The 27,657-nt window shown below is 33.9% G+C and overlaps 1 protein-coding gene across 1 annotated transcript in view; it reads right to left on the bottom strand.

Annotated features, from left to right (window-relative positions):
* Nucleotides 1-2,203: 2,203 nt before the first annotated feature.
* The window catches only part of PAN3 (Poly(A) specific ribonuclease subunit PAN3), a 181,464-nt gene continuing 156,010 nt past the window's right edge, over nucleotides 2,204-27,657 (bottom strand). The window contains exons 14-17 of the mRNA XM_090372386.1: nucleotides 27,156-27,285; nucleotides 20,201-20,265; nucleotides 8,659-8,797; nucleotides 2,204-4,057 (exon numbers count right to left, since the gene is read on the bottom strand). Of these exons, the coding sequence (XP_090228512.1) occupies nucleotides 3,902-4,057; nucleotides 8,659-8,797; nucleotides 20,201-20,265; nucleotides 27,156-27,285 (490 nt within the window). The 3' untranslated portion in view covers nucleotides 2,204-3,901. The remainder of the gene's footprint in view (nucleotides 4,058-8,658; nucleotides 8,798-20,200; nucleotides 20,266-27,155; nucleotides 27,286-27,657) is intronic.

Here is a 27,657-nt window from a genome sequence, read left to right as displayed (position 1 = left end):
CATAATTTTGTGCAAAAGTTAAAAAAATATTGCCAAAAAACCAACCTACCATTTAAGATATCATTGCTGGTTGATAATGCGCCTGGTCACCCAACAACTATGTGTGACTATCACGAAAACATAAAAGTTATATTTTTTCCTGCAAATACAAATTCCCTCATTCAACCCATGGATCAGGATCTAATACAGATATTCAAAAAGTATTATCTACAAACAACATTTAGACAGGCAATAAGGGCCACTGAAGGACAGAATGCCAGATCATTGAAACGGTTCTGGAAAGATTGACATTTACAAAGCTGTTAAAAACATCGTGCTGCCTGGAGTGAAATTACAGTATCAAACCATGAATGCAGTCTGGAAGAAACTCACCCCCCAGTTTGTTCAAGATGCTTCGGGAAGTGAAGAAAATGAAGATGTAATTAGAGAGCTTGTGGAAATGAGCAGAACATTGGAATTAAATTTAGAGGCAAATGACTTTATTGAACTGTTGCAAAGTCATAGAAAGGAATTAAGCAATGAAGATTTAATGGAGCTTGATGACCATAAAAATGAAGTTTCGGAGGATGTACAAGAAGCTGAACCATCAAAACAATTTGATACTAAGGAAGTGGCAAAATGCTTTAAAATGATCGACAAAGGACTAGCTGGATTAAAAGCTCAGGATCCAGACACTGAACGGTTTGAAAAAGTGATTGGAGTGGTGCATGATGCAATTGCATGCTACAAACTGATTTACGACGAGAAAGAGCTACAGTGCAGACATCATTGGACAAGTATTTCAAGACACCATCAAAATCTCCAGATTCTGAGAACATTAAATGATTAGCATAGAATAGGTATTTTCAGCTAAATTAGATACATTTTTATATTTATGTATGAGTATGTACTCGATAGGATATTGAATAAAGTTTTATTTCCACAAAGTTTTCATAAATAGAAGTTGATTTTTCTTGAATTTTCCTCTCAAACAAATATATAATTAAAAATAGATCGTATTTAAGCACTATTCGACTTCATGGTTTTTCAACTTGCGCAGAAATCACTGGAATGAATTAATTGCGTAAGTTGAGGACTTACTGTATACAATGGACTATAATAGCATGTATTTTTTTCTGAATGGTACAGCAATTTATGACATATATTGACAAAGCATTCCTACAGAGAGTTCCTGTATTTCAGTGATAAGAAAAAACACAAAACTGCAAAAGGCAGGGAAACAGATCCATAAAAGACTTTCATCTTGAATCTGATTAAATGCTTTTGAAATGTCTAGAGCAATTGCTAGTTCTTACAGATTATGTATTAAAATGACACCTGATGAATAGTTCTTGAAATCCAAATGTAGGGTAAAGTGATTTTAATTATATTGGTTCAAAGCATGGGGGTTAAAAAAAGCAGATATATCTTAGTGGATTTTCTTTATTCAAGTAAAAATAATTCTCACTCATACATCTGTACAAAACATTGTGCTCATTATGTATACAAAATCTACATATTTTCGGTCTTCTGAGGAGCCCTTCCCTCCAAACTGTCCAAATCCCCAGTATCTGTTATTAAACCACAAGAGAAGTTGAGCATTCCAGTGATTTTTTCTAACAATCTATTGAACACTATGAAAATTTTAACCCCAAATGATCAAAATAAATTAATTTCAGAAATTTTAACAAAGACAGAACTATAAATTGTGTAAAAATAAAATACTGAATAGATATCAGAATTTCAAAATCACTTTAAAAAGTTTTCACAATGCTTTCAAAAACGAAGCACATTTTTAAAATACAAAATTGTTTAATTGGTCAGGCATCTAATCTTGCGTAAAATATGTACCTTTTTTTAGAATGCAAAAAAAAAAATTTCAAAGTTTAGTTTCCTATTTAGAAAAAATGCTGATACCATATCAATATTCTTTTCCAATGACAAAGTGAAGATAATTTCATCTTTTTTTCTTAAAAAATTGTTAATTTAACCTTGCTGAAAACAACCTGGTCAACAAGCTGCGGATCCCTATGAAATTTCTGTTTCTGTGGCCCACTACCACATTTAAAATTTATACTTTTTTTTTGACATATATATACATATACACACACACACACACACACACAAGAGATACAGCTATTTTAAAGTGTGACATAATAAACAATAAAATTTGAAAATCTTCACTAAAAATTTATAAATATTAGATAATGGATACTTTGTTCTGTTTACAGTTGTTTGTAAAACTTAGCATGCATGGCATGGAGAATTTAAAATAGTTTTATTATATCCACATGTTTAAAACACAAGAAAGTGCTCTAAATAAATAATTATAAATTAAGTCATTCACAGCTTGCTGAACCATGAGAAAAGGGCTTTAACTGCCCAGACCCACCCTTATTGAGAAACGCTGTCTTATTAGACTTCTCTTATTTAGCTGTAAGTGAAACTTCTAGAAAAGCAAAAATATGTCCTTAGCAGATGCAATAGTTATTTCCTTCTGGTTGGCAGTTAGGATTTTGTTTATATAGGTTATAAACAAGATTTAACAAAATAAATCTGAGTTAAAATTTCAAAGTAGACACAAGCCAAATGGGAATATGAAAATATAAAATGGCTAGTGTTTATTTCCAAAAACTGAAAGAACATTCGCTTTTAATATCTTCGGACCACCCATTACATGGATGGCATAGGACGCCTGACCAATTAATACTAAGTTATGTTACACAAGTTTTTAATTAACAGAAATGGTCCTTTTCTCACCCATTATACCGGAATCAGTACATCAGAATGCATTACTATATATTACTATATTTCATTGCAATTACCACAATTATCAGTTCCTCTAAAAGGCAGTGATACAAATTCTTTTATTTTGGAAATGACACTGAATGTTCATCTAGCTATTTTACTGATTGTACTTAAGGTATCACTTGTTTTGCTATTTTAACCAAGGGCAGACTATCACCTGCATTTATTATGAGGTCTATCAGAGACCACAGCAACAATATATTAACACTAACAACCGATTTGCACATCACATATTATTACAAAGTTTGCATGAATGTAAGTACAGTACAGTTGTATTACGGATAAGTAGGACTACCAACTGCATTCATGTAGTTTTTGGGGATGTTTACATTTGTAATCTAATTTGCTACAAAGTTCAAACTACGGGCTAATTTACATTATTTTTTATGGGGAAAGTACATAAAATATGTAACCTTTCATTAATAGGCTGCAGTTCGTTTTTTTTTTTTTTTTTTTGTTCAGCAGAATTTATGTGCTTGCACCAGGATGGGGAACAAACAGGCAATACTTCATAAGGCAAACATTTGGTAATACATACAGCCCTATGACAGAACAGTACATAAATACCATGTAATAACTTTCTTGTATATTGTCCACATACACATCATCTGAACAGATCTAACACATTAAAATGCTGTACAATATATATGGTGGCAAAAAGGAACTGTTGAGCACCAAGTACTCAGGTCCAACAAGAAAACAGGAAGCTCCGACATTTTTCCCACTTTTCTTGGGAAGAATTAAAATGCTGATTTATGAGCAACATTTTGAAAAGGAGGGGAATGCATAACAAAAATAATGATCTGACCCAGATCCTGTTAAGTACCATTTATAATCTTCTGAAGCATACCTTGAGATGTGGAGGCATACTGAACATTAAGTTTATTTTTTATTATTATTATTTTTTTTATCCTTATACTTTGGCTAGTAGTGGGATATATGGAAGATGACCTAAAAAGGATTTGGCAAAAGATTTACATTAAGGCTCTTGCATATTCGGCAGTTTACAAATATGTCATGAAATGGACACAGGTAACAGTATCAGTGGTCCCATAATCTCTTCTTTGTTCTCTATTTTTTTGCAATGTATATCAGATGAAAGTGAAATATTCTGCTATGATGGTTGGTGTTGCTTTGGTACCACAGTGGCTGAAAGAATCTCATTAAAGGATGATTCAAAACACTGTTTCAATTCAGCATAACTCACTACCAGAACATTCTGCTCATCACGAGACATTAGGCATATCTTCTCAGGTACACCAGCATCCAACTAAAAAGAAAGAAGGATATTAATTGAAATTAGCAAAAGAATAAATTTAAAAAGAACAACTGTGAACTATAAATATGGATTTACAAAAAGTTTTTAATATTATAATATTAATTTACATTAAATATAAACACACATTTAAAAAATAAATTTTTTTTAAGATGAAAAAATAACTACACATATTGATCTGCTCTGAGCACCACCTGTGCAGTATTTAATTGGAGGGGGGGGGAGTATAAGAGATAACAGTAAAGATTAACAGAATAAATTAATATGAAATAACTGAGATATTAACTAGAATTGTGGGTGGGTGGGGGGAGTAAAAACCAAAGAATTTGACTGCCTCAAAGGACTACCCATAACACTCTCATATAGCAGTTTTTAATCTCAGGATTTTTTCCATCACATTTCATCCAGTAGTCTTAACTGTTTTGTTCAAATTATGATCCAAACTTGACAATGCATTCTCAGGTCTGGATCATAATCTGAACCATTCTTAGTGTAATTATCAATATATATATATATATATATATATATATATACATAATTTGCACCATTATAAGTATCAATACATTTTAAGTTAAGTAGGATGGCCTCAGTTTATCAGGTCTCTCTCTCTCTCTCTCTCTCTCTCTCTCTCTCTCTCTCTCTCTCTCTCTCTCTCACACACACACATAAACATCTTGCAGTTTCCAAAAAATATTTAACAGTTCTTTTATTTTTCTGAGTGCAACCATTCTGATCCCCATAGGTCAAAATTCAGGGTTTTTGGGTAAATGAATCATTCTGGTAGAGGACTGTTTACAGCTCATTTAGATCTTTTAAACAGTCATGAGTTTCTTCAGTTTCACCCCCCCCCCCAATAATACTAGTAATATCTTCAGTGTTTTTTTTTTTTATGTTAATTCACTCTAGTAATCTGGTGCTGTTGTATTCAATTTGATTCAAAGGCGAACACTTTAGTAGACAACCAAAATGGGTTACCACAAGTAGTAACAAATTTTCCTGTGTATCTTTCCCACCTTAAAATATATATAAAAGATTAAATATTATACACTTTTCACACAAAGACAGTAATTTTGAAAACAGAGAATACCCTATGAGGAATACAAAAACAAGGATAAGACAAAAAAACTAACGCGTACCTGCATATCTATTAAAAAAAGTTGAGGAATGGATACTTTTGTATGGTAAGCTGTATATATTATATGACAGGCTTTACCAAAATAATCAAAAAAATTTGTTGTTTAAAACACACTTTTAAATTGCAGAATGCAGACTGGCCTATTCAGCACAGATGAGAACTAATAAAGTGTTTCTTCAATCAACTTCCGGTTAGCTCATTAAAATGGTCATCTAGCACACAATATGCATTGCTGGCTTTGTGTTTAATGTTTTCAACAATCAATAAACAAAAAAAAAAAAAAAAAAACAGTGAAGAAAATGGATAGGTAGTATACAGAAAACAGCTATAAATCAATAGTTAACTGTGCTTGTTGCTTTTATACATTTAGGATAATAGTATTAATAAAGACTACTTGATGTAAGGAAGCCAGGCTTATTCAGCAATAGCCTTAAAAAAAAAAAGTTACCTGATTCCATTCAGGTTCTCACATCTCCTTAAATTTAAATAAGCTTTCAAGATCTAAAAGATTAGGTGGTAATTTATTCCAACAATTACTAACCCTTTGGCTAAAAGAGAATTTTCTTATATTTGATCTGCAACTATCTTCCCCTAATTTAAGTGCACATCCTCTAGCACCAGGAAAAAGGAGAAAAAAAAAGATATCCCATTATTTAATTTATTAAAACTTTTCAAAGCCTTAAATACCTCAACTAAGTCAGCATGCAAAAATCTGGTATAAAGAATTTGCAACCCACAAAAGAACACTCTTCGTACAAGAATGATTCTTTATATCAATAACTAATCCATTTGCTCTTCATTGCTCCTTTTCAGCAGAGCCATGCCTGAAATGGGATCCAAATTTGAATATAATTAAGATGTGGTCTAACCAATTTTTTTTATACAATGAAATAATTGTCTCTTCGTTCCTGCTAGAAAAATTCTCGTACATGGCAGAAAAAACAGCATTACTGGTTTAGTCTATATTGGGAACTTTTGTGTGAGTGTCAGATTGCACAATTATTTCTATTTCATATAAACTGACTTAAGTTTTCTGCATCCTAAATATTAAGATAATCTGGGACTACTAGTACCGAAATACAGAACCTCATTTCCCAATATTGTACTATGTACTAAACTGTCATTTTCAGACCAACTGACTAATTCAACTCAGTTTGAAGCTTGGTTACTATCATGCAATGTCATTAACAAGTATAATAAACAAAGGACTGAGTACTGACCCATGTGGAACTCCGTTAAACCCTGATCTGTTAGGCCAATAGCCATTTATAACCATCCTTTGTTTCCTGTCATTTAACCAACCTTTTATCCATTATAATACCTTCTCACCAATGGCATACTATTCTAATTTATATAAAAGATGTCCATGTGGGGCAGTATCAAAAGCCTGCTGAAGTCTAAATATACTATAGCAAAATTATTTTTTGCATCTAGTTCTTCTGGGACAACCTAATAACAGTTTATCAGATTAATCAGCCATGATTTCCTTTTAATAATCCTTTACTTTCTTGTACAATTCTAATGTTGTCCAGATGATCCTACAAGACATTCTTAATTATGATCAAAGTTAGTGGTGCCAAAACTCTGAGGCTAATAAAGGACAGTCTGATTAAATGCTTTACTGTAAGTTGGCATTAATGAAACTAGTGCATGGGGAGGGAGTCATCCGCAGTGCATGCCAGTTATGCATTCTGACGAGACAAATTATTTTATGTGCATAGATATAGATGAGTGAAACAAGCATGCCAGTTATGCATTCTGACAAGACAAGTTATTTTATGTTCACATATGAAAAAGATGCCCACTATTCAGACTTTATACTGAGTAGCGCACACTCTTAATCATGAATTCTTCCATGATTTTCTATCAATATTAAACTTATGGTTCAACCCTTCCCATCTAGCGTTCATATATGCAAAAAAAATTCTTTATTATTGCCTTTTGACCTTTATGCCACTACCTGTTCAAAGTCTGCCTTAGCATTTTTTTTGCTCTTTGAGTAACTTTATCACAGAATTAATTTATACTTCTCACAGTGTTCAGAGTCTCTTAATAATTTGTACTCATGTGAAGCAATGTTCTTTTCTGTTAATAACTTCACCAGCTTGGTGATCATCCATATTTTGGTCTAGACCTGGAAAAATAAATGCTTAAAAAAAAAAGAAACAGGAAATAAAAAAAAAAAAAAAAAAAAAGCACTCCTTTGAACAGTTTCCATTTATCATTTGTAACTGTTAGATTACCAAATGTCCCCATAAACAGAATTCAAATAATGCCTAAGAAAATAATTTCCCCAGCAAAAATGAATGTCCCATATTAATACATTATGATCACTATTTCCTAACAGTTTCCCAATGCAAAAGCTCTCAATATCAACTGAATCCTGATAAAAATGAGCTCAAGAATATGTTCTCCCATGTGGCACATCTCTAACATGCTGACATAAGCAGCCATCCAATTATTTAAGAAATATATTGCTGCTATAACAGTGTCCCACCAAGAAAGTCTAGTCCATCTCTGGGAATATCAAAGTCCTCCAAGATTATATTCATGCCTACTTGCCCACCTGATTTTTCTGTATAAACTGTCATTGTATTCATTATATTAACTTTGTCTTCAGCATCTCCTAATCTCATTTTAGCTTTCTTATATTGCTTATATCACACCACACTGACTTGATATGTTGACATTTCTCATCTGCTGAATATACTCTTCTTGAATAAATGCACTTTGCAATTAAAAGCATAATGCCTCCTTCCATTCTGTCATATCTGTCTTTACTGTACACACTGCATTTACCGTTTCAATTTCTGCATCCGACATATTAAAACAATACCATATTTTTGACATTTCTATTTTATTAGCATTAGACGATTTAATTGATATACTTTGAATTTATCAAATTTATTAATTATACTCTCAGCATTAGTACAAAAACATGTGAGATTCTGTATTTTCATGTTCTCTGTAACTGTAATGCATCCCCTATGTAGTTGCTTATAGCAGCACTCATCCTCCAGAAAGTTTTCCCTTACATATTTGGGTAGTTTTAGTACTTTCTGTACAACTGAACTTAGCAGTTTATGTCCAACTGTTTGGTAGTTACCTGTTACTTTCCCATTTCTTACAGCCAGTTTCATCTCCAAGTTACATTGTTAAGTACCTTATTGTATAATTCCATTCCTGTCCAGGCAACCTTGAAATACATCCATAATCATAGATTCCATGATTTTTCTTGTCACAGAGGTTAAACTTACAGGTATGTTAATTACCCATTTTCACTCTTGGAACTGCCTTTCTAAAAATTGGAGACATTGGAATTTTATACACATTACAAGACTTTTACTTCACAACCATGGTTAACTGAAAGAAAAGCAAAGATGTTAACTGTTAAAGATAGTAATTAATTCTTTTCACTTATCCAATCCTTCATCCCTATGGATAAAGAAAAAAACAGTACCTTATTAAGACACTGAATAATGTGGGCCATGTCTATCCAGGGTCTGCCATCTTCTGAAACTTGATGAAACAGATAATCTCTAAACAATTTCAACATATACCTGTCTCCTGTTTCTGACCATGATGGATCCATATTAAATCTGTAAATAAAAAAGTTCTTTTGAGATTTTTTTTTAAAGAGAATCCCATTGTTTCATAGCCAAGTTCAATTATGATTCACTAGTTTTTCCTGCAGAGAACCTGGTGGTAAAAATGTGGTCATTCTTATTAAATGAAAGAAATGAAGTGCTAATGTCACACTTAAAAATAAATGATATATAATAAATATAATTATCACCAACAACTATTTTTGTCCAGAGGGGTTTTATATAGTAAAGGTGAAAAGTACAACAAAAAGTGGTCATATTGCAAAAGTTTTTGATAAATACTACAAGGTAACAAAGAAATTTATAAAAAACACTATTATACTATCAAAAAATAACACATTTTTAGGATGTGTGTAGCCTCACTTAAGTTGTTAGCTACAGTCCTGTATAATATTTATTTTCACATTGAACACAACCAATTTCTTAATTCTATTTAGCAAAGATAATAACTTTGGCTTAATCATAATGAAGAATTAGGGTACAGCAACTGATTTTATTGTCTGGCTTACACACCATTCCTTTGATTCTTGAAAGTGTGCTGTTGCATTAGCAGTTATTTTGGGAGGTAGCTTTGCCAAGGAGGATTATTTGTCTGACATAACCTAAATCAGACATTCCCAACAGTGTGCCATGAAAAACACAAAAGTTAACACATTCACCCCAACATTGAGTTTTTCTGATATATGGCCCACTCTCATAGCCCATACCAGCATAACTACATACAGTCTCATAACTCAGTTCAATTGGTCCCTTGATACATGCACCACAATTTCAAGTATAAAAATACATAGTGGTATAGCTAATTTTAGAGATCACAGTTGGCCTTTAAGAGATAACTACAATTCAAACCACTGTTACTTGATAATTACCTATAAAAAGAGCATCATGTTTCAAAACCATATTGGTCCTTTGATCACATGCACAACTCTTGGTGGTCAGGATGTTCAGGAAAGTAAGAGAAGGGAGATGACATCATAAGAGAAAGAGAACAACCAAATTCTGAATAGTCAATAAGAGCAACCCAGTAACTATCCTATCCTCTAAAGATCAGTTCCCTTGTATTTATGTACATGAATTTTATGTCCTAAGTAAAAAAAAAAAAAAAAATTGTTCTTTATAAATTTATATTGTTGCCAAAATGGTACATTTTTAATGAATCTATATCAGTCCCCATATTTCTGTTTATTGTCTTTTAATTATTTTTTTTTTTTGATAAAATCCCTTCCCCCTCGATAATTTAAAATTTTTTTACATTAAAAGCATGCAAGCATTCATAGATGTGCTTCACTATCTTGGATTTCCTGGTATTCCCCTTTTCTACATATTTACAATATTCCCCAACCCTCCTTTTCAAATAACCTTCTTGTTTTGCTGACAAATTTTTCCACAGCCACACTAGCACATTTTTGTAAATGTATTTGCATCTAGTTGGGAAAATTACATACCTCAAAGTTATCAATTTTGTTTATTGGTTTAAATACGTAAAAATCCATACTTTTTACATATTCTTTTGATTTCAATTGACTGCACTTTTGACTGTCTATTCTGTATTATTATTATTTATTATTATTATTTTTTTTTAATATTAAATAATGTAAATTCTTGTAATTTCCCTTGTAATTAGATGGGCAGTACTGTATTTCTTGGAGCTAGTAGTGGGGGTTGGGTTTTTTTACTCCTAGAATTTTTCTCTTTGTAATCATTGGTGCTGCAAAGAGAAAGACTTAAATTTAGGAAATAAGTGATATCCTACAGTTGCATTAAAACAATTCTGAGACGATATAACAGTAGTGTAGAAACTTATTCTTGATTTTAGGTTCTTATTATGTTCATTATCATTATCATTAATAGAGGCATATGATGCAAGAAAGCAAGCTTATATAGCATCAGCCAAAAAAAAAAAAAAAAAAAAAAAAAAACACTTCTCATTTTTCTCAAACTCAATGTTTGTCTAGTTCTGCCTTGAACTTATTTAAGCTGCTGACCTCCACTACAACAGATGGAAGTTTGTTCCAACTACCAACCAACCGCTGGCTAAAGCGAATTTCCACACATTTGTTCTACAATTCTCTTTCCTCAATCTGAATTTATGCCCCCTCAGGTGAGTAATCTGAGCAAGAGGAAGAATCCCATTAGCATTGAGCTCAATCCATTCAAAGCCTTGTACACGTCAATCAGATCACCTCGCAGGTGCCTAGTCTCCAGAAGCTGCAATTTGCAAAACTTAAGCCTTTCTTGGTAAGGCCAACCCTTTGTTCCACTCACTAATCTTGTTGTTCTTCTCTGTACTTGTTCCAGCAGCTCTACACCTTTCCTAAAATGAGGCCTCCAGACCTGTATACAGTATTCAAGGTGTGGCCTAACCATTGCCTTATACAAGGGAACAATCATCCCCTTATCCCTGCTAGCAAAATTCTAGCAAAAAAGCTCAAGAGACCATGAGCTACTCTTGCAGCCTTTTTGTACTGCTCAGAAAACTTCATATCTGACTGCACAATAACCCCCGGGTCTTTTTCATTCTCCACTACCCCAAGTTTAGTACCACCCAGCTGATACATTACTCTGGGGTTACTGCTACCCATATGCAATACTGTACATATGTGTTTGCAATGGATAAGTTTGTGGTAAAGAAAAGGAAGTTAAAATGTTGAGAGATATCTAGCATCTAAAAAACATATGTTATTGCACTTTTTTTTTTCTCTACATCCTGCTTTGATCAGTTACTTTGTCTATTTCTATGACAGAATATGGATTGTTACACTCTATGGTTCTCCACAGATCTCTTCAACAATGCATCATATCTTAGTCCTGTGAAAATGGAAAAACCTACTGAGTTATCTTGAAATACACTTAAAATAAAATTTCATGAACTTCTTCTGTCTGCATTTTAGCTATCTGCAGAAGAATAATATCCTGCAATATCTGAACATGCAGTGGATATTTTGTTAACCATCTCAATTTATTACCAGTGTGAGACTGCATTTATAGCCATGAAAATGCTCAAGCTAAGATGTCATGCAAAACTGTAAGATACAGAAAGAGATCTCCATGTGTCTGCCTATCTACTGTCAGGACTAGGATTCAATGCTAGATTTAAAAAATTTGGGCTCCTGGCTCACAGTTGTTCCATACCTTGCAACCTTGGGGTGTGGTGGTGGTGGGCACAAACAGGTATATAGAATGAAGGTTAGAGATGAGAATTAGTGTGCCACAGAAGGAAAACAGTTCAGAATCATTGGTGTACCAAGTATACTACAATTAGAATATCGTTTGAAAATGCTAGTTAAAGAAATGTTGATTACTTTGGTTATTACCGCATTTCTATAGATTTAGAATGAAAGTGGTTTTGTATTCCAAGTCTCTAAATAACTTTCTGCCAACATTTTGTAATTTGTTACTGTTAGTTTAATTTAATAATAATAAAATTTATGATATTAATAGTATATTAATAGTATTGACCAGAATTTGCTTTTGTTGTTTGGTAAAGTGATTGTTTAGTGAGAATTGAGATAAATGATATGTATTATGATAAATATGACAAATATATTATGATAATCAACATGCGAATATTACTATTTCGCCAATAGTGCAGTTATGTTTCCATGCCATTCTCCTAATTCCCCTTGCAGTCAAAGCCCTAGTTACAGTAGGAAAATATTAAATTATCCTCAGTTCTTAAAATTAACTATAAGAATAAGACATCTATGGCTGTACTACCTTTCATGGACAGTCTTATTATCCTTTAGGCATCAATTTCCTTGACTTACCCTCTTCTTTGTTTTAGTGTGGCTTCCTTTCCTTCATCTCTTCTTTTGTTTTTTCTGTTTTCATCTCTTCTGTTATTTCAGTGTTTTTTCTTTTTTTCTCCCTCATTGTCCCCCCCCCCCACCAATCCACACTTGTTCTAAATGAGAAAGTGATTTCTGAAAGAGCTTGTTTGTTTGTTTTACTGGCTGGTGTACAGTGTTTTTATCTGGCGGTATTGTCAGTGGTGTATTTACCGAATGAGTTGCATGCTGTTGGCTAGGCTGTTCTTTTAGGTAGAGTGGACTGATCTTGCCCAATCAGATATTAAGATGCTTGGCAGAACTGAACAGTGTTTGTACTGTTATGGAGCATTGCTTTTGTACAACTGAAGCATAAGATGGTGATTTATTAAGAACTGAAAAATGTCTTTTTGCTTCTTGGTATGGCACCTTGTGTTCCACTTCGTACTTTTGAATATTCTTTTTTGTCTGCCACTGGATGCACTCCTTTGAAAATGCTGAATGATTTCCCTTACAGTTTGGGCAGCATTGCATTTCAGTGATGCAGTCTGTGTGAATGTGATCTACTGAACCACAGGAGGCACAGGTGGTTACACCCCTGCAGACTGCTTGCAAGTGTCCAAATTTTTAGCATTTAAAACACCGAACTGGGTTTGGAATGTAAGGTCAAATTTTGCACCTTAAATATCCAGCTTTAACATTTGTTGGTAGGACTGGTGTTTTAAATGTAAGAATGACTGTCCAGGTAGGAGTAAGTACTTCATCTTTCTTAATGGCTATCCTTTTGGCATTTGTTACATTTTGATTGCTTAGTTCCCGAAAAATCTCTTCCTCAGATACATTAAGGAGATCCCATGCTATTACCCCTTTAGAGGAGTTTAGGGTGGCATGCTGGGTAACCTTTGTGGGAATTCCACCAAAATTTGATGTTTTTAATAATCTTTCTGAGTGCTTATGTGCACTCATCTCCACTAGAAGGTCTCCAGATTTTAATCTTCGAACCATTTTTGAAGGGCCTACCACATTTTCAAGACATTGAAATTAAGATATTAAGAATGGGGAGGGCTTACTCAAAGGATGATCAGTCCGAGAATGCAATATGAGAAAAAGAGGAGCAGGGGTTTTCTGTTCCTTCTTTTTTCTGCTGTTTTGCATTGCATGTATTTAAGTCATCTCTGTTTGAGAGATCTGGATCATGAGATCTGTAAGTGACATCTATTTATGTCCATCTTTGCTCCTTTTAGCCCTGGGAAAGTGATTTTCTTCTCCCAGGTTAGCAGTCCTACCACATGGAGACAGGAATGGTGCCACCAGTAACCAAGCGGTTGAGAAAGTTAGTTAGGTTAGCACAGAGATTATATAAATATCATATAATATCATAGATTATATGAATACATATACAAAAAAAGAAAGGTGAATTTCTTTTCTGGATTTCTACTTCAAACCTTTTAAGTAAAGAATCACTTATGAAAAACTGGAAGAAAAGACTCTGGAAAATAAATAGAACTAATCCGCTGAGATATAAATAATCCGCTGAGAAAGAGCACTCTATATATTGCAGAAAATATTACTATCGTTTGGCACAAGGGGCCAGCTCATGGTGTAGATTTTTCTCAGTGTGATCTGTGCTTGTTAACAGGAGAGACTGTTTTTACATAGATGGAATGGGATACACTCAAATAGAAGAAGTGCTGTTGTCGTTTGTGTGAGCTTTATAGTGCAAGAGTAACACAGCCAAAATACACCTAACTAATGTAAAGTTCAATGCACTGTTTTTATCAATATGAAGTTTATAGTGTGTTACAGAGTTGTATCCGTTTGAGGAAAGTAAAAATTTTGTCCACATGTAGTCTGTCTGGTAGGAGATAAGTTTTACTCAGAGTGTTTGTTGCTGAAAATGAGGCAAAGAGAGTTTGTCGCTCACTGTTGTAAATGGAGCAATCAATGAGTATATGCTAGAGAATAAGATGGGTGTTGCCTATCCATAATTGGGCTAATATGAGTTCATGTTGGTTCTCACCAGTGGTGTATTCGGGCTGGAACAACGTTCTGGTACTTTTTTCTAAATGCCATAATAGAAAATCATTAAATTTATACACCTAATATTATGAAACAATGGCATAATCAAAGGGGGGGGGGGGGAGAAATAATATCTATTTTACCCACTGCTACTAAAAATATATATTAATAGTAATCTAAACATGTGGCAAGTTTGTTGTTTATTAATTACACGGTCCACCATTAGAATTATGGAATCCAAATTTTTATGTCTGAACTTTTTGCGGTCTCATCGCTCTGCTGTTGACCAAGAAACAAAAAGGGCAGTCACACAAGAATACGTAATCGATCCTGTATGGGAATTTCTTTGATTCTTCTGAACAGTACTTTTTATATTATTTTGGAGTTTTTGTTTTCATTTTTTCCTTTTCTGATTTAATTTTTTGTCTTTGTTTTTTACTTTTGAAATTTTTATTTAATAGTTATAAATAAATACTGAACAAATATTCTAATCTTTCTTATTTTTGCAAATGAAAAAAAGCATAGGTAACTATTTGTAGTTAATTGACAAGCGTTCTGGTACTATTTTTTTAGCAATACATCTCTGGTTCTCACGTATACTGGATTTCTACGGCTCGAGATCTTTTTTTCATACTGAGTAGCATGTTATTATGTTGACTCTGCCAGATGTGCTACCATTGTTCAAGACATTGTTTCTTTATAATGAACTTGTAGTCAGATGTAGGTGTAGTAAAGGACTGGTCTATAGGATCAGTAGGAGTTTTGACAGCTAGGTCAGCATGTTCGCTTTCAGCAATTCCAGCATGACCAGGGATTCAACAAAAGAAAACTTGTTGTTTCTTCTGCTTTAACTTAGTCAGAATATTCCAGATCCGCCTATGTAGAGGGTTATCATTCTTTGTATTCTGTTGTATAGCTTGGATAGCACTAATGAAATCTGTATATATAACACTACAATATGTTGTTGAGAGTGTGCAATTTCAGGTTTGCAGGGTGTAAGAATATTTGCTGATGATATTGAGGTAGTGTTGGTTGGGTTAGAAAACTGATAGCTTGTGGGGTTACACACACTAATAGATTAACTAGATAGAGCCTCAGTCAGATGTGAAAGTAATTCTTGCATTGCTTCTACTGGAAAACGCAGCAGACTAAAAGCAAGGTGTCGGGGATTTCAAGCCCTTCTGTGGTCATCATGGAACAAGTAAATATATGGGCTGTTATGGTAACTAAGAGTAAGAACAGGTGAATCTATACTTGCATGTACATTAATGCTAGGAGCATAGTAAATAAACTTGATGAATTTGAAGTACTGATTTAGTAATCAAATGCAGACATTGTATTGATATTGGAGGCACAGTGTCATCTGGACATATGGGATGCAAAATTTGATTGAATGCAGGGAGTACAATGTGCACAGAAAGGACACTGTACTTTGTTGTGGTCTCCAGGGCTTCCCCCTGTTCACTACTGGATCTTCTGTAATTGGTATAAGCCATGTGCCAGCCATGTGTGTAAAGTGTAGGTTTGTGTAATATGATGTATTGTTCTGTTGTTGGCCAGTGGTGGTGGGGGGGGGGGAGATTATGCTTTTAGTTAAAGAAGCATATTAAATCTATGGCAATGTACCCAGTTGACATGGGTGGCCAGTGCAATGTTGAGTTACTTTAGTGTGACAAACACTGGAAACATGAAAATGACAGTAGGAGTGTGCTATAGGCCTAATGACTGTGATGAGTATAACACGCAACTATACAAAGAAATAGAGTGGGCCAGTAAATCAGAATGTCTTATAATGGGAGATTTTAACTCTCCAAATATTTACTAGAACTCGTGGGATGGTCATGCACACACTAGCAAGCCTTCTGTGGATTTATTTGATGGCAGCATGTTAGAGAGGCAACAAGAGAAAGCAATACTGCAGAATTGATATACGAATCTGCAGGTAAAAGAACTACTGGATAGCAATGATCACAGTGCACTGATGTGGGGTTTACTTAAAGGGTAAAGGGAAGGGCTTTTGCAAGAGTGACTACAGTGCATCTCAGACAGCTGCTAAATTCCATACATGGGACCATCTGATGAAGTTACCAACAGCAAATTGTAAATGGAAAGTATTCAGGAAAGTAATTGTAGAAGCTAATAAGTTTTCATACCAATTAAAAAATACTGTTAGACCTAAATGGATGTCAAATAAACTGATGAGATTTGTGGTAAGGAAGAAAAATGCATGGGATGCATATAAATTATTAGGTGTTACAGAAGCCTATGGTAGATATGAACTGATCTGTAATAAAGTCACAAAGGACATTAGGCAAGTTGAGGCAGATTACAAGGTCTCTTACAGAATGCAAAGAAAGCAGCAAAGACTTCATGTTTATATTAACAGTAGAAGGAAGGAGTTGAATCACATTGGTCCACTTGGTATCAATGCTTGATCTACTGATAATCCTGATCAGGTTCTGACAAATTGAATAGGTATTTTGCATTTGCATTCACTATTGTGATAACTGAGAGGAAAGCAGAAGAGAAATTGTCAAAGCTTAACCTAAAAAAGGCACCTGGGGTGGATGGGATCTATCGAATTATATTAAGGGAGTTGGCAAAGGAGGTAAGCAAACTCTTAACCATAATTATGGGAGTACCTTTGGATTCAGAGGAGGTCTCTCAAGACTGGAGATATATGTGAATGTATTCTTAATTCAGAAAGGGGAATCAAAAGGTGACATGAGTGATTAGACCTGTTAGCTTAATATCTGTTCCAGGAAAAATAATGGCTTCACTGGTTAAAGAAGTAATTCAGGAAATCTGGACAGGAATGCAATTATACTGCAGTCACAGCATGGATTGCTTAGGAGCCATCTTATCTGACCAATCTGACTGGATACTATGATGTATTAACAAAGGAACTGGATGCAAAAAAAATTTTGCATCCAGTTTTGGATTTTTGCATTTTGCATTCCATGCAAGTTTTTAACACTATTGCACTTAAAAGACTACTGCATAAATTGGAGCAGTATAGCATTAAGAGCAAGTTATTGCTCTAAATAAAGGGATGGTTGAGTGGGAGAAGACAGAGAATAGTTATCAATGGACACTGCTCTTCATGAACTAATGTTATTAGTGGAGTTTCCCAGGGTTCAGTGCTGTGCCCATTTTAGTTTTCTAAATTTATTAATGATATTGATGAAGGTATATTAGGCTTAATGTCTAAGTCAGCAGATACGAAGGCTGGCAGGGTGGTTAATGACAATAATCAAGGTAAGTTACTGCAACAAGATCTAGAAAAATTAGGCAGATGGGCTGAGAAATGGCAATTGAAGTTTAATGTTGACAAGGCACTGCATTAGGGTAGCAGTAATCCTTGATTAATGTACCATCTATGTGGTACTATACTCAGGGTAGTGGAGAATGAAAAAGGTCTGGGGGTAATTGTGCCATTCAGATATGAAGTTCTCCAAGCAGTGCAGACAGGCTGCCAGGACAGCTCATTAGATTTTGTCAATGATATACAGGAACTTTGCTAGCAGGAGTAAGGAGATGATAATCCCATTGTACAATGCAATGTTAGGCTTGAATACTGTATACAGGTCTGGAGGTTTCATTTTAGGAAGGATATAGATCTACTGGTATATGGGTGCAGAAAAGGGCAATGAGGTTAGTGAAAGAAACAATAGGGTGGTCTTTCCAAGAAAGGCTTCAATTCCACAAATTGCAGTATCTGGACACTAGGCACCTGACAGATGATATGATTAAGGTGTTTAAGGCTTTGAATCGATTGAGAAAGTTTGATGATGGTGGCATTCTTCCTCTTGCTCAGACTACATATACGAGGGGGAGTATAAATTCAAACTGAGGAAGGATGGTTGTATGAAACTTTGCCTTCAGCCAGTGGGGGGTTGACTGTTGGAACAAAGTTCCATTCGTTGTGGAGATGGGTAATTTGAATAAAATAATGTTATTAAAAAACCACTCAAGGAAGAACTAGACAAATTATTAGAGGTGCAATGACAGGTGATGTGGGATTTTTTTTTGTTTCCCTGATGCTTTATAAGCTTGCTCTCTTGCAACATTTGCCATTTCTAATACTAAGAAGGTTTACACTTTTATTCACCATGGCTGTAGCACAGGCTTGAATATAAAAATATTATGTATTCTTTCTCCTACCTGAAAGTGAATATGTTAGAGTTATGTTTTCACATGCAGTTGCTTCAATCAACTGAAGAAAGCAGTACTGCTGATATCGTGGAATTCTTGCCTGTTATTGTAAATGATTACCCGCTTAGTTCCGCTCTGAAATGCATTTAGAGTGATGTTAATTCAGCAGATGCTGAGATGCTAAATAATTTTCAAAAATATATATAATTTAATATTTACTGATAGATACACAAGAATGAAAGAGGATAAATTGAAAATTATAAAATATATGTACACAGCATTTTTAAAGTGTAATAATACATATAATAAAGATTTCCAAAGCTTTTTGCTATAAAATTATGAAAAATTTAAATACCAAAAATAATAAATACCTTGTTCCCATTTATGAAGTATAACAAAGTGAAACATGCATAAATTTCTGATGAAATAATTGAAAATATGGCCTTTGGTCAACAGAAACATCAGCCAAAGAAAAATTATCTATTAGAAATGAATATTTTTTGTGTTTTTAATGAACTTCAGCACCAATAAAATTGTTAATTACTTTTCCAATTGAAAAATTCATGTACATTGTATGGAAGGCTTTTTTTAAAAATCCTTGCTTTCATGTTCCAAATAAATTATGCACCACAATTTTTTTTTTATTTTAGTACTTTCACATGTGTCATATTTTCTAATAATACATACAATTTACACTCTTGTTCTCAAGTATTAATATTAATAAAAAATGTACAGTACATTTTGCGAAATCAAAATAGGGATACTTTAAAACAAATTCTACAGCCAACTCTATTTTTATAGCCCACTTTATTTTTCATGTAATTATGCCAAATATCCTTTATAAAAGACATTTTACAAGCACACATACAAGAAACCTGTTGATCCCAGGAAAACTTCAGTACAGCAATGCCTCACAAAAATAATTCATGAGTGAATTAAACCACCTGTAAATTCGCCAATGTTTAAACCCATAGACATTCAAAATTAGTTAAGGGTTGAATTTCAGTTATGATTGAGAACTAAAAATCTATCTTAAGTACACTTTGCCATTGTAAAATTTATATGAATAAAGAAGTATTAGACAGAACAATACAAAAATAGATTAACTACTGCTCTATCTAGAGCACAGCATATAACCTTAGGATCGCAAGAATTTGTTGTAGGATCAAATCAATATTAAAAATAGTTATTGTATTTCTGAAACAATTAAAAAATATTAAAAATAGTTATTGTATTCAAAAACAATATATCATGCATAAACTATAAGAATAATTAGGACCACATAAAATGGAACCACAAAATTTGAGGTCCTGAATGGCAAAGGGTAGTACATCACAGATTTAGAAAGCAATATAAAACAGAAATAAATATTTAGTGATAAAAATATATAAACAAATAAAAAAAGTCTGTGCATCAATACAACATGCTGTTTTAGGTTAATGGATCAAACACTTACTCTGGCCTTTCGTTAATAATTCCCAACTTTCCAAGCAAGCGTAATAATCTTCCATTTTCAACTTCCTATAAAAATAATTAAAAAATATGCTAATAACAGAAAGTGGTTGCTCACTTATAACTAAAGAATGGGATATCCAATTTTTCCAATTTGAGTAATGTAGAAATAGACTTTATACAAAATTATTTTCAAATTAGTATTGAGGGGGAAAGGGCGGCTGGGAACATAATTGTACTTCAAACCATCGACTGGCAACCATGTAACAAATAGCAAATAATTGGATAACCTACTATTACTATGCTTATCAAATAACCACTGTCATGTAAGTAAGTAATGTGGCAATGTTAATGGAACAATACACTGATTGGATAAAAAAATTAATACACTACAAAAATAAGAAAGAAAAATACATATACAAATTTTTCCCAGTTGCAACCGTGAAACAAAATTGCATCAGGAAAATTTGGTACAGTGGCAATTTTAAAAACTAAGTGAAGAACAGCTAAACAGCTAGTGTAGCATAGTCTTCAGTTTTTTTCTCAATCCAAAGGCATTTAAAATCACTATATATTGATCAAAGGACAATTTTTTTAACACAGGAAAATCTGACAATCATCTTATTAAATTTAGAAGTGAAGTATCTCCATAGAATTAGCCATAAATTTAATATGCTAAATTTATACAAATATACAAGATAATTACAACAGAGCTTTACACTACATTTATAACAATTTCACTTTTCACATGAAATCAAAACAAATGACATAATAATGAAGAGAAATGGATTATGTTTACAGATGTTCAATATAGGTGCCATAAGTGATGTAGCAGAAAATCTAAAAAATTCAGTTTCTTCCCAGACTTTATGGAGGATAATAAGGAATTAGTTGGGCAACAGCAATAGTAATGTCTTCAATTCACAAATAAACAATAGCTAATTGCAGGATAAACATCACCTTTGATTAAACCCTGCAAAGAGAGGGGAGGTAGGTTAGATCTGGTGAAAAGGAACTGGATGCAAAGAATAACTTTGATATCATATATTTGGATCTTAGAAAAGCCATTGATACTGTTGCACATGGAAGACTGCTGCACAAATTGGAGCAGTGTAGCATTGGAGGCAAATTGCTGCTATGGATAAAGGGATGGTTGAGTGAGAGAAGACAGAGTGGTAATCAATGGACACTGCTCTTCATGGACTAATGTTATTACTGGAGTCCCTCAGGGTTCAGTGTTGTTGTCCATCATTGTTTTCTGTATTTATAAATGATATTGATGACGGTATATCAGGCTTAATGTCCAAGTTTGCAGACGATACAAAAGTTGGCAGGGTTGTTAATGATACTATTGACAGTACACTGCTGCAACAGGATCTAGAAAAGTTGAGCAAATGGGCTGAGAGGTGGCAAATGAAGTTTAACATTGACAAATGTAAAAGTATTACATATGGGAAGCAGTAATCCCAGAGTAACATATCAACTCTGTGGTACCACACTGACAGTGATAGAGAATGAAAAGGACCAGGGGGTAATTGTGCAGGCAGATATGAAGTTTTCTGAGCAGTGCAGACGGTCTGCAAGAGTAACTCAATAGAGTCTTGTCAATGATATACAGGAATTTTTCTAGCAGGGGTAAGGAAGTGATTATCCCCTTGTATAAGGCAATGGTCGGGCCACACCTTGAGTACTGTATACAGGTCTGGAGGCCTCATTTTAAGAAGGATGTAGAGCTGTTGGAACGAGTACAGAGAAGGGCAACAAGATTAGTGAATGGAATAAAGGGTTGCTCTTACGAAGAAAGGCTTAAGTTTTGCAAATTACAGTGTCTGGAGACTAGGCACCTGCGAGGTGATCTGATTGAGGTGTATAAAGCCTTGAATGGTTTCAGCATGCTCAATGCGGATGGGATTCTTCCTCTTGCTCAGAATAATCACCTGAGAGGGCATAAATTGAAATTGAGGAAAGATGGTTGTAGGATAGATGTGCGGAAGTTTGCCTTTAGCCAGCAGGTGGTTGATTGCTGGAACAAACTTCCATCTGTCATAGAAGTTGATAGCTTAAATAGATTCAAGGCAGAACTTGACAAACATTTGGAGTGAGGGGATGTGTGAAATAAGGGTTTTTTTTTTTTGGCTGATGCTATATAAGCTTGCTTTCTTGTATCATGTGCCCTTGCTAATGCTAAATGAGATGGGTAACTGCTATCAGTTCAGTGTTCCAGGACTTGCTGATCTAACTTATGGCTGGTAATGAAGAAGTATATCTTGTTGAAATATTATTCTTCTTTCTGGATCACTGTTGACAATGTGTTAAAAACATCACTCTGCATGGTTTTCGATTTTTGTAAACTAACAGCTGTTTTTAACTGTTTTTTTCTGATGATTTCAGAAATTGTTTTTTTTTATCATGTAGTTATTTTACAAATCGCTTAAGTTGATGTCATGAGTTGCATTATTAAATGTATTAAGTTAGGAGTAAATGATCGGAATTTGTAAACTAAATCTTCACATGTTGGCAACACTGCCTTCAATCATTTGTTTCTTGACCTTGAGAGTTACATGCAGAAGTGTTTATCAGTATGAGCTCAGTTTATTTTTGAGGTTATCATAGTTTTTTTCACAAATCACTTAAGTTGATGTCATGAGTTGCATTATTGAATGTATTAAGTTAGGAGTAAATGATGGGAATTTGTAAACTAAATCTTTACATGTTGGCAACACTGCCTTCAATAATTTGTTTCTTGACCTTGACAGTTACATGCAGAAGTGTTTATCAGTGTAAGCTCAGTTTATTTTTGAGGTTATCATGTTAAACTTGTGCTGAAAAGCACAAGTTTAAAACAATACAATCTGAACCAACTTTGTTATATTTTTGGAAGTTATGTAGTCCTCAAGCAAAGACAAGATATTACAGAATTTGTAAAAAATGTGTACTGTACTTATTTTGGAGTAAAACTTGGTGACTAAGATAAACAATGGGCTCAACATAAAGTTTGCCAAACCTTTGTTGAAGCATTGAGATTGTGGAAAAATGGTAAAAAGAATTTATTTTTAACCATTTGCAATTTTCATGATCTGGCAAGAGCCTACAAACCACTGTGTTTGACTGTTACTTTTGCTTAGTCAATATAGAGGGATACAATGTAAACAGTAAGAAGCCCATTGTATATCCTAATGTTCCATCTGCCATTAGCCAGTCCCACATGGATATAACCTGTACATTCCATGCCCTCCACTTATATTGGAGAATGTAGCAGCAGAGACTGCAAAAGTGAAGCTTCTGAATATGAAACTGAAGTCTACATGTCTGGAGACACTGAGTCTAGCCATCAACTGTTTTCACAGCATGAACTAAATGACCTGGTCAGATATTTAAATTTACCAAGGGAATCCACAGAACTCTTTGGTTCTAGACTTTAGTTAAAAAATCATGTAGCACATGGGACATTTTTATTACGGTACAGACACAGAGAATGAGAACTAGTCCCCTACTTTTCTGAGAACAATTTAGGAATTAGTTACAATCTTACACAGTAGAGACTTTTTATTGACTCAAAGTGAAGTCTCAAAAGCGTGTTGCTCCACAATGGAAATAAATTCCAGTAGCTCACTCTGTGACTTGAAAGAAACATATGAGAACTTGAAGTTCTTGACAAATATTAAGTATGAAAAACCATGACTGGTTGGTTTGTGCTGACTTTAAAGTGATAGGCATGTTACTTAGATAGCATTCTGGCTACACAAAATGCCTTTTCATTAAGTGTGAACGGGACAGTCAAGCAAGGAGTAAGCACTGGGATGTGAACGTCTGGCCAAAGAGGGGCAGTTTGTTGCCTGGATCAAAGAACGTAGTTCATAAACCACTGGTAGACCCAAAACAATCTTCCTTCCACCCTTGCACATAAAACTGGGTTTGATGAAACAGATTGTGAAAGCTTTACCTCAGGAAGATTCCTGCTTCAACTACCTTTGTACTAAATTCTTATCAATCATGCAAGAGAACCTAACCAAGGTATTTTTTTGGACCTAAAATTCAAACTGATGAGGGACTAAGATTTTGAGGGAATTATGCATAAAAGAGAAAAACAGGTATTAGTTGCAGGTCTGTTGTTGAGAACTTCTTAGGGAATGACAAGAATCCAGCCAACCAAGAATGGCAAAAAAAAAAAAAAAAACACCACCAAGTAGTTAAGAAAATACAAATTATATGCTTGTCTCCTCATATAAGTAACTATTCAGTTGGCTTTTGAATTTATTCAAACTGTCACCCTGCCAAAACTACCTGCAAGGACAACTTGTTCCAGCAATGAACGACTCACTGGCTAAAAGAAAACTTCATATAATATAAATATCAACTCTATAATTTGAATTTATGACCCCTAGTCCTGGAATTCTTTATAACTGTAAATTCCATGATAATTCATTTTACTAATCCCTCTCACAGCCTTATAACCCTTAATCAGATCACTCCTGAGGTGCTTGATTACCACGCTCTGTAGCCCATATCGGAATCTTTCCTCGTATGGTCATCTTTTTGCTGATCTCACCATTCGAGCTGCCAGTCTTTGGACCCTGTCAAGAAGCACAATTTTATTTTCAGATGCGGTCTCTATACTAGAACACAGTATTCCAAATGTGACCTTACAATTGCCTTATGGGGATTATGACCTCTCTATCTCTACAGGATAACATTTGATAAATCATCAATACGACACCATGGGTTTTCCTGGTTGCCTGTTTACACTGTTCAGAAAACTTCATATCTGCCCAGATTCCTTTCTTCCTCCAGTGTTTTTAATTCAACCCCCACATATATAATTTATTTGGGGTTGCTATTCCTCAAATGTAAGACCTTGTTTTTCTGCATTAAAACAGCTGCCATTTCTCTGACCATTTTGAAATCTGTTCAAATCATTCTGAAGGAGCACTGCTTGGTCCTGATCATTAATGACTCTACGAATTGTTACAATGCCTGCAAATTTTGACATCATGCCTTCTACCCCGCTTCATTGATGTCATTTATGAAAATGAGAAACAGTGGTTCAAGAACTGCTCCTTGAAGAACCTCACTCCTGATGTTACACCAACCTTAAGAATATCGATTAATCACAGCCCTCTGCTGTCTTCCTTGCAGCCACCCAGCAATTCATCTTAGAATCTTCCCAGTAATCCCAACCTGTTCCAGCTTATATAGTAACCTCTCAAGAGGGACAGAGTCAAGTGCTTTGCTAAAATCCAAATACACTATGTTGAAATTGTTCGCTACAGCCAGCTCATGAATAACTGTGTCAAAATGTCCTACTAAGTTAGTTAAACATGATTTTCCCTTAACAAATTAAGACCATGACACACTGGAAAGTTCGGGATAATAATACTCTTATACAGGGCTAGACTGAGGGTGAAGCCTAATCTAACAGTCTGTAGGAAGCCATTTTGATTGCTGGATTAGGAGGAATGGAAATGAATTCTGACCAATACCCACTAGGAGTTGGTTCAAAGCATTGTACAAGAGGGTTGAGGCTGTCATATGGGCCAAAGGTGACACCATGCATTAGATTTTTGAATTAAAGGCCCTTTTTGCAACTGTCCTTATCTGGAATTTACATGTCCATATACATTTGAATACACATAAAATTTTAATGCATTATTGTTTCAAAAATTATGACAAATTCTATGAATTTATTTGAGATCAAGTCAAAAAGTGTTTCTGCCCAGGTCATACCATACTTTCACAACTGTGGGTGGGTGGGTGGATACCCTCTACCATGATGTTACAGGCACACATTCAAGCCTGAATTTCATAACATCAGTAAAATTTATTTACAAAATAGATAAAATGCACAAATTTAGAGGTTATGATCATTTATCCCAGATATTTGAATGATCAAAAGAAAATTATCACTTGCTGTGAACCAAACTGGAATCTAGCAAAACAGATATTAGAATATTATTCAGTAACCAACTCTAGAAAAGTTACTAGAAATACAGGTCCACTTCAGAATCCAAAAAATAATGAAATTCCATTAGTTACAAACATAAATGGATTTTAATGACAAATTTTAGCAAATGCACAAAGCACTGATTAGTCTTGTGAGCTAAAAATTTAACTACATATATTTGTAAAGCTGGTTTCACAATGGCAATTTTTTAAATCATATGTTGGAAGTTACTTAAAGACCAAATGTAGTTAAAATATTATTATAAAAACTACAATTATGGCACTACACCCCGAATTTGTGAAGCTTTGGTTCAAACTACTAATGAAAATAAACTGACCTCTAGCAAACGTATAGATGACACACTTTTGAGTCACACAAGTTTCTACACTTAAGACTTTGAATCTAAAGTTTTACCAGAGTATCAACACAACTTAGTAAAAACCAAATTAATTGACAAGAAAATAACTAAACACAATATGTAGACTGTAAGATAATAGGATTAAGAGAAGTATGTGTGATCAAGTATAGTGTTTAACACAATGCACAAAGACTATTCTTTATTTTGTGAAGACTTACCTTATTCTGTACAGAATTTACAGCAAAGGAATAAACATTATATTATTTATACTGATCCTTTGCAAGTATGTAGTTCAACTCACAGCTGGTGCCAATGAGAAACAAAAGCAACAGTGGGCACATGGTCTCTTCACTTCACCAACCAGGGGTTTTTGGGTGGGGGCAAGAAATAGCTTAAAATGGGAAACTTTAAAAATTTATTCTTAATTCTGACATATTGTATAATATCATAGAGAGAGGCATACTGATATAATTATAACAGATATTTAAATTTATGTTTTACTGTTTTTGGTGTATAAAATACGTAAGGTGCACCAGTTAATGGGTTAACATATCAAAGGTTGAAAACTATGTTAGTGAATAAATTGATTTCATAATTCTGACTGGCTTTGAAGACAAAGAGAACATTAAATGGGTGGGGAGAAAGAAATGGATGACTTACTTTGGCTAGTTCAGTTTCTATTACATCGCTTCTCATTTGGGCAGCATCCAACTGAGTATAAAATCTTGCACCAATCATAGGCATGATATCATTGATACTACGTGCACGAGACTGATTAGACAGCAAATACCTTAAAAATGATATATATTTCATTATAATACATATCCTACAACATATATTTATATTCTAAAAACTGAAACTGAAAAAAAAAAAAAAAAAAAGAAGAAAGATTTAAACATAATAAATATAACTTTGGAATAAAGCAATATGTAACTCACACATTACTTATGTCATTACCATGCAATCTTAAATATACTGCAGCTTTGAATGTATTGCATGTATGATCATGTTCCTCAACATGGATATAAAAAAAAAAATACTGTGCTTATCAAAGAACTATAAATTTTGCACTGAAAATTAGCAAAAAAGTAAACTACTATACTTTTAAGAGGAGAACTACTATTGGCTTCTGCAGTATATTCAGTTACACAGTAATTTTTTT

The sequence above is a fragment of the Mastigoproctus giganteus genome, chromosome 1 (assembly GCF_048544385.1).
Source record: "Mastigoproctus giganteus isolate SK-2022 chromosome 1, ASM4854438v1, whole genome shotgun sequence".
Classification (NCBI taxonomy): domain Eukaryota; kingdom Metazoa; phylum Arthropoda; class Arachnida; order Uropygi; family Thelyphonidae; genus Mastigoproctus; species Mastigoproctus giganteus.
This window is presented reverse-complemented; position numbering and strand designations above follow the sequence as displayed.